Genomic DNA, 20921 nt, shown 5'->3' with positions numbered 1-20921 from the left:
TGCTTCTGACTACAGAAGTGTGGCTGTAAGCTGTGTAAACAGCCAGATGCTTCCTGGAAAAATTTTACTGGTGCATCCAAGCTGCCACATTCAATCATGCGCAGTAGGCCCAGATCTATTGGTTGGGAGGGGAGTTCAAATTCATATTCTTGAGAGGGGACTAAATTCATATTCTTGAGGGAAAATTCAGCATACGCTGGCCTATTGATTATTCACATGATTTTGAAATGCATCCCTTTTGGTTTTTGAACATTTTTGAACACATTCTTTAAGTTGATGGTTGGTTTGTGGGGGTTGATGGGACCAGACTACAAAGGCCATCAGTCCCTCATTCTAAGTTGACATCTGAATGAATCATAAACAGATTTTTTAATGCAGGCATAGTGTACATGATGTCACTGCCAGGGAAATCCAGGTCGCATCTAGAAATAAATATTCCTGCAGACAAAAGGGAGGGAGCTACATGAGCTGAGTGGAATAAAGCCAAACAGGTGAATGCCAATTGCAGTTTGTCTATGTGGTTGACTGGGTTTGCAAATGATCAACTTTGTTATAATTACTAGCGAAATCCATAGATCTAGACTACCCGAATGGAAATAAATGATAAAAGGAATAACAGGTAAGAAATATTACGTACTTATTTCTCGGTATATCCAAGAAAATTATATTCTGGCAGAAAATTTTTGGCCAGATCGCTACACCAGTAAGGGCCAGTTGTAGAGTTCCCAGTGCTTAAGTTCTATTGTGGGAGCAGAGCGGAAAACATGTTACACGAACACATAATAACGCCTAACTGGATAATAAATGCGGGTAGCTAGACCGGAGATTGTGGAAGGATTAATGAAGTTAACCAAAGAATAAGTTTTGACACTGGCAGGAACAGTTACAGAAGTAGTGATGACAAGACTGATTGTTAGAATGAGGAAGGAGAAGAAATGGGGACATCGCACAAAGTATGGAAGAATACGATGATTCCAAATTTATATCAAAATTTTGTATTACTACTTTTCGATCTCAAGCTTGAAAACCTGGAGCGTATGAATAAAATGTGAAACTATTTCCGGCCCTAAAGCTTATTGTTTGTGTGCCAAAACAGTCTTGTTTATTTGGTATGTGTTACAATTGCTACAATATTAGACAGGCCTATATCGTTTCATCTAGCAGACAGTGACAAAATATACTTAATCAGATCGAGAAATCATACCAATCTTGGGTACTATTTGTATTAACGGCTTTTTCAGTTTTATACAATGACATTTAGATTTTTCATGTAGCAAAAAGTTGGACAAACTTTGATACGGTAATGGGTTTTTTTGCAGAAAGGAAAGGACACCATGTAAAGCTGTAGCAACACTAGAGAGAAAATGTGCTATGACCTGAGGATTGAAGAAACGTGTACTGTCTTGCTGGTATTTTATCTTTACTGGGTTTTTAGTATCCTATATTTAATTTTATGCCACGCAAAGCAGCTAGTTCCTGTTCTCCTTGTTACAAATAATTCCATCCAGTATTAATTGCGAGTTTTCTTTAATTTCCGAGGTCCTGAATATAGTTTGATGGCATCCATTACAAAATATACACATTTGAATTCCATAGAGCAAAACATAGTGATGCGCGATGGGAGAATGCTGCATGAAGAGGCAGAGCGCTGCACTTTGGCACACTTACGACCAAATAATATGTCTTACATGTCCTCGAATATGTATGTTTTATATATCAGACTCTTCAGAAAAATGTGTGTTGCAAAATGAACAAATTTTTGAAAAGTTGATTTTCTATTTCTTTTTTAAAAAATTTTTGGAGTCCTATCTCAAATGCTCAAGGGAAGGGGGGTGCCACTATCTAGTATTGTCCAGTTCGGAAATACACCACTGGCCATTAAGATTGCTACACCAAGAAGAAATGCAGATATATTATACTAGAACTGACAAGTGGTTAAATTTTCACGCAGTTTGGGAGTATAAATACCGAGAAATCAGTATCAGAACACCAACTCTGGCCGTAATAACAGCCTTGATACGCCTGGGAATCGAGTCAAACACAGCTTGGATGGCGTGTACAGGTGCCCATGCAGCTTCAACACAATGCCACAGTTCATCAAGAGTAGTGACTGGCGTATTGTGACGAGCCAGTTGCTTGGCCACCGTTGACCAGATGTTTTCAATTGGTGAGAGATCTGGATAATGTGCTGGCCAGGGCAGCAGTCAAACATTTTCTGTATCCATAAAGGCCCACATAGGACCTGCAACATGCGGTCATGCAATATCCTGCTGAAATGTATGGTTTTGCAGGGATCGAATGAAGGGTAGAGCCACGGGTTGTAACACATCTGAAATGTAACGTCCACTGTTCAAAGTGCCATCAATGCGAACAAGAGGTGACTGAGACGTGTAACCATACCATCGCGTCGGGTGATACGCCAGTATAGCGATGACGAATACACGCTTCCAATGTGCGTTCACTGCGATGCGACCATCATGATTCTGTAAACAGAACCTGGATTCATCCGAAAAAAATACGTTTTACCATTTGTGCACCCAGGTTCGTCATTGAGTACACCATTGCAGGCACTCCTGACTGTGATGCAGCGTCAAGGGGAACCACAGCCATGGTCTCCGATCTGATAGTCCATGCTGCTGCAAACATCGTCAAACTGTTTGTGCACATGGTGGTTGTCTTGCAAACATCCCCATCTGTTGACTCAGGGATTGACACGTGGCTGTTCGATCCGTTACAGCCATGCGGATAAGTTGCCTGTCATCTCGACTGCTAGTGATACGAGGCCAGTGGTATCCAGCACGGCATTCCGTATTACCCTCCTGAACCCAACGATTACATATTCTGCTAACAGTTATTGGATGTCGACCAACGCGAGCAGCAGTTTCGTGATATGATAAATTGCAATCACGGTAGGCTACAATCCAATCTTTATCAAAGTCGGAAACGTGATGGTACGTATTTCTCCTCCTTACATGAGGCATCACAACAATGTTTCACCAGGCAACGCCAGTCAACCGCTGTTTGTGTATGAGAAATCAGTTGGAAACTTTCCTCATGTCAGCATGTTGTAGGTGTCACCACCGGTGCCAACCTTGTGTGAATGCTCTGAAAAGCTAATCATTTGCATATCACAGCATCTTCTTCCTGTCGGTTAAATTTCATGTCTGTAGCACATCATCTTCGTGGTGTAGCAATTTTAATGGCCAGTAGAGTATTATAGATCCGGGGCTGAAGCGCAGAGCAGTCTATTGTGAGTTGTAGTGGAGAGGTGGGTAGTCTCCTCATGATCCATGTTTCCATTTAGTGATTTTGCTGTTTCCTCTTCGTTTACTATTCCCACGTCCAATGAAAACAAAACTATTTCTGTGGCTGGGAGCTACAAAGTGAGTTAAAATACATTCACATAATTACTAAAGGCTAAAATACATTATTAGTTTCAGATCTTATTTTATTTCCACCTTTCTGACAGTCAAGGATTAATTGCCTTGCAGAACTATGAAGTTATTTTTGTCGGTTTGCTGAAGAAATTTGGCTTTTATTAATCTTCTCCACTGAGGAAGTGGCTAGTTTCAACTGTTCACTATGTATATTAATTTATGCCATTAAGTTTTCCTATTTGTGTGTTCACACTACTTAACAGTGATGTTGCTACTGGCTGACTACATCACGTGTCCTATACTCTGAATATCTGCTGTCATCACCTGGCAAGATCACGTGACTTGAGCTAAGACTGGCTTACAAAACCTCATTGCAATTTCGATTTCAATGCTTCAGAATGTAACATGCTGCGTTTGGTGAAATTCGCATTTATACTTTAGTGATATGAAAATATGCAGTGTAAATGTTGCTGCAGGTCAAAGATCTTTCCAAAATGTGTTTTCTTCCCCGAGTTTTGTTTTCTAAAGTGCTGGGAAATTCTACGCCGGTGTACAAAACCATAACCATTCAAAGAATTGATAAGTTCTACAGTTCTGAGGAAAAGTATACTGTCACATAACACTGTCTTCATATCCATATGGATAGCACATTTGGCTGACCTCTGTTTGTCACGATGGACCACGGATGTCAACCTGAATCCAACCCAATCGTACAGCTTAAATATTCTGTGGTACTGTACACCATAAAACCACAAGCTACCACCCAACCACTAACAGGATGATAGAATGCTGGCACTCTGCAGGCTGCACTAACATGTCATAATCCAAATTGGACAACAGTGTTACCACTGGTCTTACTTGGTCTGCGAAGCATGTACAAACCTGACCTGAAACTCTTCACCAGATTAGCTAGTTTATGGAGAAATATAGTGACTACCAGCAAATTTATTAATTCACAGGTAGTCCACACAGATGACGTCAACCACACAGACTTCATTTCTCACCTCAAGGAACGAATAATTCAAATCTGACCTCACTAAGCACCCATCAAGCTATGTACAGATGGAGTGAAACCAGGACTGACACCTCTGCATACAGGTCTTCATCATGTAATCGGATGAAGCGACAGAACCATTGATATTCTTGTCTACAAGCCCTAAAGCATCTCACTGGACTGAGGGATGCCTGCGTACATATTCCAACAAGGATCTACTGCTGTACCACAGCACCCATCTACTGCAACACCCCTATCAGCACCAGAAACAACACCAGCATCAGCACCAAAGATGGATATATCACCAGCCAGTGCAAGAAGCCATGCAACAAGATTCAAATGTTGGGTCCAGCATGCCACTCAAATAATGCTCCACTTATCAGGAGGGGTCTACTATAGCAAGAAAAACACTGTTTGCTGTCAACTGATGTACACACACTGTGTGTGATAGAGTTTATATGCAGTCTGTCAGAGGCCCACTTACCGTGACTGTTGTTCTTAGTGACCAATTTTTTCTAGGTTTTTGAGACAGTTCACACACTGCTGTGAAGTTCTCAGTTGCTAAGAAATACCAATTTTCATACAAGATTGACTGTGTTCTTTCTTGTGCATTAAATAAAGTTCTTTCCTTCATGTGCCGTTGGAATTTACGTTTGGTATTGTAACTAAATTTCAAGAAAGTGAAGGAGCATATGTTAGAAAGCTAATCTTGTTTAAATCCCAAAAAACTAAATCAGAGAAAGCTATTTAAGTCACCGCAATCTATTAGCTTTGTCACAATTGCATAGAAAAAGAAATGGATCTTTAATACTTCAATTTTTTCAGTAGGCCTAATATATCTTCAGACAATTACTTTTGTTGTAATTATTATGTAAACTAATGATTACTGATGACAAATAAATATCACTTTTAAATGTGATTCCATGTATAACAATATGTGTTTGAGATGGCCATGAAAACTATTTCTAGTTTATTGATTTGTACATACACAATTGCATAAGAATATATAAACTCATTGTCTTTTAAAAAGTGCAAAACTGATATGAAAAACTGCCTTTTTTTAATACCCTTTCTGCAGCTTAGTTTGCTTAGACTAAATACACTACTTGCACATGAGCAGTGGGTGTAACAATATACAAATTTGATTAAAGAAAAAAAAATCTTGCAGACCACACACATGTGGACAAGTGAAGCAGTTGGTGTAAAGCTAGTGAAGTCATAAAACAGAGCTCATGAATTTGTAGGGCGGTGGAAGAATATGACTGGATGAAGAAGAGAAGAAATAAATAAAGAAGTGAAAGTGGACTGGAGTGCTTTCTGCTTTTGTTGGTTAACTAAACAGTATTTAAAAAATTAATTAAAAAAAACCCTGTTGATTTGTGTCAAAGGAAAGTATCCTATCAGTGGTTGTTTGCTGTTTTGACTTAAAGGCAGTGAAGCAAGGACATTCAATGTGAAAACCATTCAAAATCTGAGAAGTTGGGCAAATGAGTGGACCGGGGAGCAATTTGGAATGGTAGATATAATTATGAGATAATGAAAAACTGGGGATTTAATTTAGTTCCAGTTTGTGTCTGATGCAGTTTGTGAATGGTGACAAGCTGTTCAATATTGTTTCGCACATCAGAAATGCCTTATTTAACATTGATGTACTTGGGTTTCCAAACATATCTGAGGATGGGACATGTTCCGAAATTGATAATGTAAAATAAAATATTAGAATAAAATAAATACGCCACAACTAAATCATACAAATTGTGTCTGTGCGTTACTCAAAACCATTGGGGACTATGGGATGGCTCTCAAATAATTGTTCAGATGCTTATTTTTACTTTGTTAAGCTTTTTTCCCCTCAGCAAGAATTTTGTTTCACTTGAACCGATTATGTCGTTCTCTCTGCTGTATTAATACTGGTTTAATTATGTCAGTGAACCGTACTCAAAGAATGAAAAACATCATGATTTTCCACAGCACAAGCTTGTCTAATACGTTACCAAAAATATTTTAATTTGATTCCAAGGTAGGTCACTCCCCTTCTCCCCTCTCCAAAGCTGAGTGTTTGTTCAGGTAGTTTTTAAGCCCCCCCCCCCCCCCCCCCCACCACCACCGATGCTAGTGCTGGAAGATTGCTAATTCGTTGGTACTTTGTTTACTTTCACTTAGCTTATAAAATTCACCTCTTGATGTAGTATTGTGCTCACTACTGATGCTCAATGTTTTGATTTGCGTGTACATCAACAGTTATCAATGAATGAGCACTGTTGCAGTCAAATATTGACAATCAATAACTCTGCTATTGTTTTGTTCATTTGTTGACATTGTGCTTCATAATATTTGTTTACATTTTGCTATTTCATCTGATGTTATTGTTTTTGTGCAATGTTGTTATTTAATTACTGAATTTTGTTTGTTCTATTTTTGTTTAAGATCATATTTTCTTTCAGTCGCTTCTGTAATTTATTTATTCAAAATGTGTCCAACAATGAAATTTGTGAGTTACTGGAAAATACTAGCGATATAGAATATTTTAGTGAAAGTAGCAGCAATCAGAAAGTGACAGAGATGTTCTTGTTGGTATGTTAACTGAAAGTGAAGACAGAATGGAAAATGCAGAGTACACTGAAGTGATTGCATCAGAAACACAACATCCATTTCAAGATGCCTGGACTACGACATATGCTACCAGGGGGATCTTCTGCAGTAGAATATTTCAATTTATTTTTCACTGCAGTATTACTTCAACCAATTGTCACCAATACAAATATCGCTCAGATAAGCAATTGGTATCTCAACATGTTGCTACTTTGTCCAGCCCCCCCCCCCCCCCACACACACACACTACTTTGTCCAGGCCACACACACACACACACACACACACACACACACACACACACACACACACACACACACACACACACGCGAAAGAATACCAAAAGAGGTAAGAGGTTTTATATTACACTTACTGAATATGGGACTCAACAAAAGACCTACAGTATTTTCATAATCCAAATGTTAGATGCCTACATCAGGCAGACTAAAATGTACCATCCAATTATTATAATTAGCATCTTTGTAAATAATATTAAATATTTCATTATTCTTGTGTCATTATAGTCAGAAATTGATACGGGTTTTGTGGACATGAGTGAGCTTTCTTTAAATCAAGTGTAATGCTAATTACATTGAAACAATTCAAATGTGCACTTAAAAAATACTTTGTATTTCATCATTTATGGGCAATTTACAGCAAAGAAGTACAATAATCTAGATGCACCATAATAAACTACATACATTTGTGAGTAAGTGATATTTTTTATGTTTCCACACTGAATGCAGCATGATATGTGGCAAATTAAATAGAATACTATATGCCAGTATAAAAATTTATTACTTTTTAGCATTCACCACTGAAAATGGCTGACTGCAAAAGGGTTAATCACTTTTCTAGTAACCTCCATTAATGAGAAACTTCTTCCTATATTTATTAATTTTTTATGGAATATGAGTCAAACAATATACTATAATCGCAAGGTTGCCACTGGCTCCTAGGTTGCCACTGACTCCTATCTCTACATTTACTAAACTACGAAGGTTGGTCATGTCAGTTGGTAATGTGTGGAAACAACTTTGGAAAAGTTGAAGAAGAAAATATGTGTAGCGGACAAGAGTTATTCTGTTACAAAAGTAGCATGTCAATGAAACAAAAGATAAGAAGTGAGACAGGTTGATTGTTCTTAAGTGCCTTTCCAAATTTCTACACAGAAAATGGACGTATAAAACATATAAATTCACTGCCACAACCATTCAATTTGTATTTTGATGCCAAAATCATTGCAACAATTATGTGTGAAACTATTTGTTACAATGATGTTCATATTCACTTGTGGAATGATGAAGGCATGCTGAAGGATTCATCATCAAATGGGTGTTGATGCTGAAGAATTTTTTTATTTTTGGAATTGTAAGTTCTAATGCAAACCATCCAAAAAAGTGATGCATAAGTTATCCGAGATAAGACCGATTTCCAAATATATCTTTTTTTTCTCAACCACATGATCCCAATCAATGTTCCTGTGCACAAAACACTTTCCTTTTTCCTACGGAACTAACAAGGAAGAAACTCTACTGAATTTCAGGTTGAAAATGTGGAACGACATAGTTTAACTATAGCAATGCATTTAACAGTGTTATGGTACATCTAAATAGGATGTGATTGTGCTGAAATTTCTGTGGCATTGCTGTATCCTTCAATTATGTAGATAATATACAAATTGGTTGAGTTATCTTACAATACTGGAAAATACAGAGTTAATTACGAAACAAGGAGCAAAAAAAGATTCACCAAGTATGGAACATGTCATCATGTCTACTCGTATTTTTCCACCTCTGTGAAAGTACTTGTCTCAAGTAAAATAAAATACTTATCGTGAAAAGAAAATTGCACTATACATTCAACGAATAGATAAACTGTTAATACATGAAGTTAATTTGTACCACAGACAAATTATCTTGTGTAAATGGAGGAGGCGCCTTCAGTAACAAGTGAAAATAATAAACAATGAGATAAGCTGGGAAAATAAATAAATAAATAAATACCTGATTTTTCCCGAATTTCCCACTTAAAAACACACTTTTTTCCAGTTAAAAATGCACTTTTCCCCTTGTGAAAATACACTGCTTCAAAGGTGGAAAATATACTTTTTTCCATGATAAGTGACAGTGACGCAGGTTGATTGTTCTTAAGTGCCTTTCCAAATTTCTACATAGAAAATGGACCTATAAAACATATAGATTCACCGCCACAAGCGGTAAAAATATCAATCTTTTGAATGGTGTAAAGGTTTTATACACCATCGTGGAATTTCAGGGAACGAAAAAACTTAGCAAAAAAAGTTTTGGAAAGACCTGTGTTGTGCAGCAACATGTACACTGCATATTTTTGTGTTCATATTATGAAAGTATAGATTCGAAGCAGCACATGTCACGTGATCTCACCAGCCAATGACAGCAATATTCAGTGCATAGGACATGTGATGTAGTCACCCTCTAGCAACATCATGTTAAGTAGTGTGAACACACAAATAGGAAAAGTTAATGGTTTGACTTAATGTACGTAAGACAGCTAAAAGAAAAGTTAAGCATTCACATATAATATTTGTCTCTTTTGCGCTTGCTATACTTTAAGATACATCACACAAACATGGAGTTAAATTTTAAATGATGATGATGATGATGAGTCCCATACTCCGTTTACCGAGCGTAGGGGAGCGACGCGGGAGACCCGCGCCGCCATACTAGGCAAGGTCCTAGTGGAGGTGGTTTGCCATTGCCTTCCTCCGACCGTAATGGGGATGATTGATGATGATGATGAAGACGACACAAACACCCAGTCATCACGAGGCAGGTGAAAAATCCCTGACCCCGCCGGGAATCGAACCCGGGACCCCGTGCTCGGGAAGCGAGAACGCTACCGCGAGACCACGAGCTGCGGAACATTAATGTCTGGTCGTCTAGCCTCAAAATTCTTCTAGGTGGCTAGTCCTCAATATGTTACACACACACACACACACACACACACACACACACACACACACACACACACACACTTATTTTGAGAATAAAAATTTACTTTGAAAATAACGCTTTTCCAAACAACATTCACAATATTTTACCGCGACCTGTTAGAAATTGCTTCGTTTCAGCAGTTGCCAGAGAGCATCAGAAAACAGGTGTTACTGTGTGAGAGTAGCTACGATGGCGTAGGAAACCCATATGTTTATACACATATAGTATAAAGAGATGTTACATGATGTCATAAAAGAAATAGGATACTACAACAGCATCGGAATTTTGTAAGCCACACTAAAATGTATTGGCTCAAAGTGCACATTCATGTGTTCAGATTCACAATGAAGTGGGTCCCAACCTGATATTAAGCTTTACACTATGGTTATGCCAGAAGATGAAAATTTGCACTTGAAATTCAGTGAACAGTTGAAACTAGCCAATAATGTGGAATGAACACTTTGTTTCAAATAAATTGACTGCCTCAGGGGAAAAGATTGATTAAAGTCACATTTATGTAGCAAACCAACAAAAATAACTTCATTTTCTGCTAGGCAACTGACTGCCAAAAATGTGGAAATAAAATAAAATTAGAAAACTGAAACTAACAACATATGTGAGTCTTCCATAGTTATGTGAATGTATTGTAATTCACTTGATAGCTCCCAACCACAGAAATCCGTTTTGTTTTCATCTGCCATGAGAAGTGTAAACAAAGAGGAAACAGAAATATCAGTAAACATAAACACTGCTTATGTGGAGACAGCCTCACCCCACTACAACTTGGACACTATGCGCATGCGTGAATCTGGCAGCTTGGGCGTGCCAGAAAAATTTTTCTGGGTAGTGTCTGGCTGCTTGTTGCTACTGCTGATACAGCTAACAGTCCCACTTCAAGTAGCTGGAACCGAGAGAAGGTGCTGCCCATAAGCAATTTAACTGTACATGTGCGTGAGCCAGCGGGCAACTGCTCAAACAAACATAATGTAAACGGTTGTGACGTCACGCTCGTTGGCAGCAGTTTATTGTTATGAAGTATCCCATAGTCTTTGTCCTAAAGCCTTTGACACAGTTTGCTGTTTATCAGTTCTTATCAGCAAAATTACAAAAATTTAACTGAAGACTAAAACAATGAAAAATTCCTAGAGTTCTAAAAAATTCCCAGTTTTCTCCCAGATGAAAAAATTCCTGGGTTTTCTCAGATGTCCCGGAGTGTGAACACCATGTATAAAAAGTCTTCTATTCGGATCTCCATGCATGGGCTACTCAGGAGGATGTCATCATAAGGAAAACCAAAACTGGAATTCTTTGGGTTGCAGTGTTGAATGTGAGCCTCCTTAACTGCATAGGTAGATTAGATAACTTTAAAAGATAAACAACTGACAAGCAAATTTTGTCTACTTATGTGATACAATAATAATGCTGTTATTTTACTGTTATCACCAGCATCACACTCACCTGTTTGCTTGTGACTAGCAAGTTATGAGTAAGCATAACAATACTTGGACAATAGGAGTTGCTCTGAAACAAGGGATAAAGAAAAGAATTAACAGGGTTTACACACATACAAAAAATAGCAATAAAGAAACTGATGTACCTTTGTTTAAGATCTGACCCACTGGTCTGGTGGGGATAAAAAGCAAGGTGGGAGCAATTGGCAGATTCTATCATTCTCAATACATCTAAATTTGCAATTCAATAATGTGTAGATGCAATGAATATCACACAAGAAAGTAAAAAATTAGTTCTTAGAATTTTTGAATAGCATAAACTGATTAAAAGTAAGAACAACCAACATACAACAGAATGAATGTTATGAAAAAAATTATACAATGCAATGGGCCTGTGCTAACTAAACAGAAAAGAATGTGGACAGACAACTGCCATTAGAGAACAGACATAAATGTTGCAACAATATTTGAAAATTTTTCAAACCAAAAAGGGGTAACTTTTTTTATGACATCTGTTGTTGTGGTCTTCAGTCCTGAGACTGGTTTGATGCAGCTCTCCATGCTACTCTATCCTGCGCAAGCTTCTTTATCTCCCAGTACCTACTGCAACCCACATCCTTCTGAATCTGCTGTAGTCATCTCTTGGTCTCCCCCTACGATTTTTACCCTCCACACTGCCCTCCAATACTAAATTGGTGATCCCTTGATGCCTCAGAACACGTCCTACCAACCGATCCCTTCTTCTGGTCAAGTTGTGCCACAAACTTCTCTTCTCCCCAATTCTATTCAATATTTCCTCATTAGTTATGTGATCAACCCATCTAATCTTCAGCATTCTTCTGTAGCACCACATTTTGAAAGCTTCTATTTTCTTCTTGTCCACACTATTTATCGTCCATGTTTCACTTCCATACATGGCTACACTCCGTACAAATACTTTCAGAAATGTCTTCCTGACACTTAAATCTATACTCGATGTTAACAAATTTCTCTTCTTCAGAAACGCTTTCCTTGCCATTGCCAGTCTACATTTTATATCCTCTCTACTTCGACCATCGTCAGTTATTTTGCTCCCCAAATAGCAAAACTCCTTTACTACTTTAAGTGTCTCATTTCCTAATCTAATTCCCTCAGCATCACCCGATTTAATTTGACTACATTCCATTATCCTCGTTTTGCTTTTGTTGATGTTCATCTTATATCCACCTTTCAAGACACTATCCATTCCGTTCAACTGCTCTTCCAAGTCCTTTGCCGTCTCTGACAGAATTACGATGTCATCGGCGAACCTTAAAGTTTTTATTTCTTCTCCATGGATTTTAATACCTACTCCAAATTTTTCTTTTGTTTCCTTTACTGCTTGCTCAATATACAGATTGAATAACATCGTGGAGAGGCTACAACCCTGTCTCACTCCCTTCCCAACCACTGCTTCCCTTTCGTGTCCCTCGACTCTTATAACTGCCATCTGGTTTCGGTACAAATTGTAAATAGCCTTTCGCTCCCTGTATTTTACCCCTGCCAACTTCAGAATTTGAAAGAGAGTATTCCAGTCAACATTGTCAGAAGCTTTCTCTAAGTCTAGAAATGCTAGAAACGTAGGTTTTCCCTTCCTTAATCTAGCTTCTAATATAAGTCTTAGGGTCAGTACTGCCTCACGTGTTCCAACATTTCTACGGAATCCAAACTGATCTTCCCCGAGGTCAGCTTCTACCAGTTTTTCCATTCGTCTGTAGAGAATTCTCGTTAGTATTTTGCAGCTGTGACTTATTAAACTGATAGTTCGGTAATTTTCACATCTGTCAACACCTGCTTTATTTGGGATTGGAATTATTATATGAAGTCTGAGGGTATTTCGCCTGTCTCATACATCTTTCTCACCAGATGGTAGAGTTTTGTCATGACTGGCTCTCCCAAGACTGTCAGTAGTTCCAATGGAATGTTGTCTACTCCGGGGGCCTTGTTTTGACTCAGGTCTTTCAGTGCTCTGTCAAACTCTTCACGCAGTATCGTATCTCCCATTTCATCTTCATCTACATCCTCTTCCATTTCTATAATATTGTCCTCAAGCACATCACCCTTGTATAGACCCTCTATATACTTTCCCTTCTTTGCTTAGAACTGGGTTTCCATCTGAGCTCTTGATGTTCATACAAGTGGTTCTCTTATCTCCAAAGGTCTCTTTAATTTTCCTGTAGGCAGTACCTATCTTACCCCTAGTGAGATAAGCCTCTACATCCTTACATTTGTTCTCTAGCCATCCCTGCTTAGCCATTTTGCACTTCCTGTCGATCTCATTTTTGAGACGTCTGTATTCCTTTTTGCCTGCTTCATTTACTCCATTTTTATATTTTCTCCTTTCATCAATTAAATTCAATATTTCTTCTGTTACCCAAGGATTTCTACTAGCCCACGTCTTTTTACCTACTTGATCCTCTGCTGCCTTCACTACTTCATCCCTCAAAGCTACCCGTTCTTCTTCTACTTTATTTCTTCCCCCATTCCTGTCAATTGCTCCCTTATGCTCTCCCTGAAACTCTGTACAACCTCTGGTTCTTTTAGTTTATCCATGTCTCATCTCCTTAAATTCCCACCTTTTTGCAGTTTCTTCAGTTTTAATCTACTTATCACATCTACATACAATAATAAATAGGAGATATAAGCAGACACGCACACTATAAATATTGAAAGTTTACAGGGAGAAACAATTTGGTGACATATGTATCCTTATTATTCAAGAAAGGAAATCTTAGGCCTCGACAACCCAAAGATCTCTCTTAAAGAAGTACAGCATTTCAAAGGCAGCAAAACAATGGTGAAAATATTAGTGCATGTATTATCAAGCATCAAAAATGGAAGTATAATCACAATGGAGAAGTAACACTGCAGTATGGTAATGAGAGACACAACACCAGATAAAATTTTTAGGAATACTGCTTGGTTACCAAAATAATGGTAAATTTGTGCCATGTTATGAATAATGAGTGTACAGATAAAACAGCAACTGGCATCTTGTTTGACACGTTTCGAAAAGGTGATGACTATTCTTCTTCATGCAGGTAAGTGATGTGCATCATAGAAAAGTGTGTGCTGTCTAACTGAGTAATGTGAGTACACTCTCATACTGTTCGTAGACAATGCCTTATATCACTTGACTATCACTGAGATGGCATTTAAGAAAGCAACCAGAAAAATAGGGTGAATTTCTGCATCTGAAGACGGAGAATTAATTGCACTTGCCTTTGTACAATGTAGGTAAGCACACTAAGAAATGCAGCACAGAGATACATTCTTGTAGTCAAGTTGTGCCAAACATTTCTTTGCTCCCCAATTCAATTCAGTATCTCTTCATTAGTTATTCAATCTACACATCTAGTCTTCAGCATTCTCCTGCAGCACCATATTTCAAAGGTAATTCACCACTTTTCTGAACCATGTATTACTTATGTTTCACATCTCTACAAGACTAATTTCCTGACAGCTGATCATGCAAACAACAATGGAAGCCATTCACAAGTGATAAAAGTGACAAGGATTCATTTGTGATATAAGAGTTTGTTTTTGTTATTATTTTAAAAAATGGGTTGTGGTTCATGTCTTACAAAAGCTGATAGCATTAATTTTATACAGTATAATTGTTCAGTCACATACAGTATCTGTCTTGAAGCAGCGTTCATCCTGTTACTGTTATTCATCTTTGAACTTGTAAATAAGATACTGAAATGAAACTTCCTGGCAGATTAAAAACGTGTGCCAGAACGGAAATTGAACCTGGGACCTTTGCAATACGAATGAACACGCACAACACTAGTGTAAAATTATAAATATTTATTGTTTATTTTACAAACTGGTGTTTGGTTTGTTAAACCATCATCAGGCACAAAGATAAATATATGTGGCAGTGAAATTCCTGTAGGATCAACAATTTTTAACGAGTGCGTCGACATCTTGGCAAAGACGACAGCATTGTGTGTTCAAATGTATAGTGATTCTTCAAAAAACAAAAATAATGGGGGTAAAAGTTAAGTGTATGCAAATTGTAGGAACTAAATTATGAAGTTAAATGAGTAATTTGTAGCCTTCATTAATCAGTAGTACAATGAATAGTGAGATGCCAAAATCTCAAAAATAAATGAGCTATTTGGCAAACAAAAGTCCACTTCTTTTCTGCCTAAACTCAAATATGTAGGGTAAAATATTGTAGTGTGAAAACATCACACCACTGGCAGTTAAAAAGAAATTTCACTTTCTTTATGCGAGATAAGGGACTGAACTAATACTGATAAGTAAAATTTGACATTCAAACCAAATGCATTGACCGAATTGTGAATCATGCTCTAAATTCAGATTTAGGAAAAACAATGGCAATGAGAAACTGCACATACCATCCACTGCATATAATATTGGAACTGATGTGAAAGACACTGTCAACAGAAATATACACCACCACAAATATGGAAGTATTTTTATGGACAGTCACGGAAAAAACATGACAAGACTTTTCAAAGAACAAGGAAATTCTACACAATGGCTATTGTTAAGCCACGAGCCAACAACAAAAAATATTGGTCTCAATCTATAAGAAAATGTTGACAAAAAAAAAAAAACGATTATGTGGTGTGCATAGTGGTGCAAATGATTTTGCAAACAAATGAAGCAAAGTGCAGCAGAACTAAAGAAGCTCTTAGAATGTAATAAATAACTTAATACTACTGTTACAACATTACCACATAGCTATAACTAAATGTAGCAGGCTCATGTGAACAGAAGACTACAAAAAACTAGCATTAAAACAAAACACCACCACTGCTTCCACAGGGCATCTGTAAAATTTTGTTAAAATTACACCAATCACCTTTGCAGTGTTGCCACTGGTGGCTGTTAACACACCACTGAGTGACTGATGCCCTCTCTTTTGCTAGGAAATGTCTAAGCCTATTGTATAGTCCCTTTTGTTGACACTGTCATTTACATTAGGGGCTTCAACTGCTTGCTGCGTAGCTTCCACCACAGACCCCAATGTTTTATTGTAACCACTAAATTTTGTGGAAGGCTTTTATAAGTTCATAAGACTTTACATCATTTGTACTGCACTTGCACTTTTTCCTATAGAGCTTAGGGCATAAACCAGTCTCAAATTAAATTTAACTAACTTTCCTGAGTCACTCTGAACAGAGTGATAATTAAAAAATATTACTTTGCAATCACACATATCACATGATAGCCGCCCCCCCCCCCCCCTCCCCCAAAATACAAGGCCAACATGTTGCTTGACTTGAAACTCAAGACATTCCTGATTACAATTCCTACGTCTGACATAATTTTTAAAAATATCTGACAGTACACTTACGTCAAATATTTCAGTTACATTGCCTGAGACATTTTATTGTAGTTGTCTTCACTAGTATTTATTTCCTATTGAATGTATTGCACTGGGAGGAAAATGCCTCACTATCTGCTTCAGACCTAACCTCTACATTTGCAGAAATGTTCTTCCCTTTGTCTTCCCACTTTTTAAATGTTCTATTATTCACTAGCGCCATTTTAGGTAAAAGAAGTGATATTCAAAGAAGAATGCATCCACTCTGTCTACCTATTCAACACACTTCAGAAGAATGCACTCAAGACTGCGTTCGAAAACCAAACAACAACAACAAACTTTGATGTACAACTGTCTCATTTTCTTCCAGAGCTGCTATCCTCTGCATACTATCCCTATCACTGAGGAAAATGGAGGGAAGTTCAAAATATGTACAAATCTTTCTCCAACAAACAAAAACAACATGTCAAATGGGTCAGCAAATGCCCAAGAGGAACACTGCAGAACCTTTTTATTTATTTATTTATATTAGAGTAATTAGAGTTAAGGTAAATGCATTATTCTTCAAGCAAATTAATCAGAAACTCAGAAAAATTTTAACATTAAAAAAACAAAAATTCCATATTTCTCAAATTTTTCACCTTTTGGGTTCCCTTCAGAAATAAACTGCACTTGTTGCAGGTTTTCATGGATGAATATAATCCAGATGTTTTGACAATAAAAGAACATGGCTGAAAGCAGGATGAAATAAGATGGCTATTCCCTGGTAAGATGTTACTGTAGCCAGCATCAGAAAGGGGATGGGGTAGTTTTTTATGTCAGTCAAAATACTGAAGTTGAAAACTTGTTTCTCAAACAGTGTTGCAGACTATGGCACTTGAATTAACTGGCACTGTGACGCATTATGAAGACTTCATGAACAGCGCAATGAAACACAAAATGGAGAAACACCAAATGGAGAGTTGGATCATTTTTTCAACAGCCTCAATAAAATAATTGGTCAGCTTGCACCCAATAACCTCACAATACCGGTCAATTTAAATATTGATACAAAGTCATGTAAAATTATCAGATTTACTGAATTCCTATAATCTTGTAAACATGATAACATATTTAACCTCTGGTAGGAGAGACTATGGAGTAATTAGATATTATTAAGGTATTATTGAGTTCAGAAACACAGAACTCCACTTCTCTGATCATCATTGCCAGAAAATGGATTACTTTAATGTGGATCCACCAGAAATTGCACAAATAATTCAGCGGAAACAAAGCCTAACCAGTACGAACATAAACCAGTTCAAAATATGCTAGCTAGAGAGAATTGGGACAGTGTCTACCAGTTAAATGGATCAACATAAGAAATGGGCTGAATTATATTCAATTCTGTTAAGACATTTTAAATCTTGTTGTCCAACTAAAATACAAACAATACTCAGTCAACGAGGGAAAAAAAAGAGCTAAATTAAAACTACCAGCTAGATCAATCAAGATTAGAATATCCATGACCTCTACACACTATACAAATCACCTAGGTGGCACATTTTCAAAGACAAATAAACCAGTACAAACAAAATTTTCAAATTAGAACTCCTAAAAAGTTTAGAAGACAAGTCCACAACAGACCAATAGCACAGTCAGCAAATGTAAGGTATGCCTGCTGGAACCTTATTATTAAATGTCGTGAAGCTTGTATGAACACAGAAGGAGAGCAATAAATATCAGAAATGAAAGTAAAGACTAAAAGCGTGTTTGTACCATTTTTAATAAACATTTTATCTCCCCAACTGGACCATAATTCGAGATACAGATCCACTCAAAACCCCAATACACTGTTACATGACAGATAAGGGCCTTGATTTTGAAAGAAAAAAATTCTGCAGCTTGGAAACAAACACTGAAGTGGTTTGGATGGTCTTTCCAGCATAAAAATTAAAAAAAAAGGGCAAATGTTGTGGTTAAACCAATTAATATCTCAACAGTTGTAGCAACAAAGAAGGTATGTTTCCTACTCCACTGAAAAGGAGCATTCTCAAGACCAATATAAAACAGGATCAAAGTGTGACATTACAGACCAATATCTTCGATTCTTACTTTTAGAAAGATTTTTGAATCCATGTTGTTGGCACAGCTAGTGCGTTTTTCGCAGAAACCCAACATGGATTTTTAAGAGATCACGACATTGTAACAGTTGTCACAGAATTTTTACACCAAGTCTATAGCTATCTACATGGAGTAACACTCACCTCACAAGACTTAATAACGATGATGTCACAGAAAGAGGTGTCTATTGGCTTTAATGATCATATATTCTTCACAACACATGAATGAACATTATGTTAAAAACAACATTTGTCTCAATTAAAGAGAATGGAAAGTTACACTTTTTCTTTATTGCAGGGTACATTAAAATTGAAATTATGTTGTTTATAAATGTGTAAAGCTCTACATTCATATAGACTGGGCTGTGGATAAGAGAGACATTAATGAATTTGCCAGAACTAAACACGATACTGAAAAACCCTGCACATGAGATGACTTGCTGATTTATAAGCAAAAAACAAGCAGAAGCCAACCAGCACTAAATCCATTTAATGCATATACTCAACATTTCTCATGAAGTGTTCTGACAATGTAAGTTTATTTTTAGGAACTCTGAAAACTAGTTTTAGGAGGAGATGTTCTGGAATTAACCCTTTTGCTGCTACAGGTGTACTCTCTACATTCCATGCTGAGCACTGCTTTGTTACAGCTACCCCCTGCTCAACAAGCACTGCGTCCTCTGAAGACAGATGGCATTGCGGCCACTATTAAGTACTTATCATCCAATTTGAAGAAAAGTTTTAGGTGAAGAAAAAAAATTATTTTTAGACATCTTCACTCAATAAAGGACTGAATTTCTTTTCATTATTCATCATAGTTAATGTGCTACAACAAATTAACCAAATGTTGCACAAAATTTTAAAGAGTTTGTAGAGTTAAAAACACCTTTGTAAACTCGGGTTACGGTTGAGTTTAGCTCATACATTGCACTGTAAGAAAAGTAGATAATACATTGAAATTTTATTTACAACTGAAACCAGACCATTATCTCATTTAGTTCTTGAGTTATTGATTTTCATATCAAATGGGTGTCAGATGCAACATGCACATTTCTGTCCTTCTATCACAACAGTCACAACAATCATCACATTTTATAAACTGTTCAAGATATCAAAACAAGGTTTCTTTGCAAATGACAACACGCAAAGATACAAATATGTTGTGCGAGTTATGACAAGGGCTCAAAATGTTTTTATTCACTGAGATACAGAAGTAACTTGTCTGCAGCAGTGAGAGGTCAGTGGAACAGGACACACAAATACTCAAACAGCACTTCAGGAAAACCCAGGTGTAGAAGTTTAAATACATCTTCAGCACCTGGGGAGCAGTGGGGCTGGTAAGTTAACTTGTCCACAGCTGTTAAATGGCTCTTGGCTCTGAGCACTATGGGACTTAACCCACAGCAGTTAAAGGATTAAAAAGGGTGTATAGCCATTCTAGCACATGAATTAAAGTGGCCAACACATTTAGCATACTTTCTACAAATATATGCTGTCTCAAAACACCAGCACCTCGCAGATTTCTTCAAAATGTTTGGGTATTGGTACAATCTGTTGTAATAATATGATGAAAATGTCATAATTATGGCTAAAGATGTACTTTAACTGAAGATAGTCTTGTTTGGCACAGAACTGTCCTAAAAGAATTAGCTTGTAAATTTTCTTTTATACTTTATATAAGACGGAGACTAAGTTATCTTTTAATTCTTTTTCAAATGTGTCAGTCTTTTCTATAGTTTTTATTCTGTGTGGTAGTTCGTTTTACCTGATCATCAACATGTTTTGAATAGAATAGGAGATGAGGTACTGGCAGAAGTAAAGCTGTGAGTACCAGGCGTGAGTCGTGCTTCGGTAGCTCAGATGGTAGGGCACTTGCCCGCGAAAGGCAAAGGTCCCGAGTTCGAGTCTCGGTCGGGCACACAGTTTTAATCTGCCAGGAAGTTTCATGTTTTGAATATTTTATAACATTTGTGTGTTTCATGCTTATTTTGTGAATTACTGACAATGGCAAGTCACTGTTGAGAGAGCACTCTTATATATGCCTAACTTCAAATATTACAGAACATATTTCTATTAAATTAACATAGAAATCACATAATCTTTTAGAAAGGG

General features: G+C 37.2%; 1 protein-coding gene across 4 annotated transcripts in view; it reads right to left on the bottom strand.

The window, feature by feature from the left end:
• The window catches only part of LOC126332472 (sterol regulatory element-binding protein cleavage-activating protein), a 298242-nt gene that overhangs the window by 8627 nt on the left and 268694 nt on the right, over positions 1 to 20921 (bottom strand). For all 4 annotated transcript variants that reach the window (XM_049996613.1, XM_049996609.1, XM_049996612.1 and 1 more), the window contains exon 22: positions 11395 to 11457. In XM_049996613.1, the coding sequence (XP_049852570.1) occupies positions 11395 to 11457 (63 nt within the window). The remainder of the gene's footprint in view (positions 1 to 11394; positions 11458 to 20921) is intronic.

The sequence above is a fragment of the Schistocerca gregaria genome, chromosome 2, assembly GCF_023897955.1.
Source record: "Schistocerca gregaria isolate iqSchGreg1 chromosome 2, iqSchGreg1.2, whole genome shotgun sequence".
Lineage (NCBI taxonomy): Eukaryota > Metazoa > Arthropoda > Insecta > Orthoptera > Acrididae > Schistocerca > Schistocerca gregaria.
The sequence above is the reverse complement of the archived record's forward strand: the minus strand, read 5'-3'. Positions and strand labels throughout refer to the sequence as shown.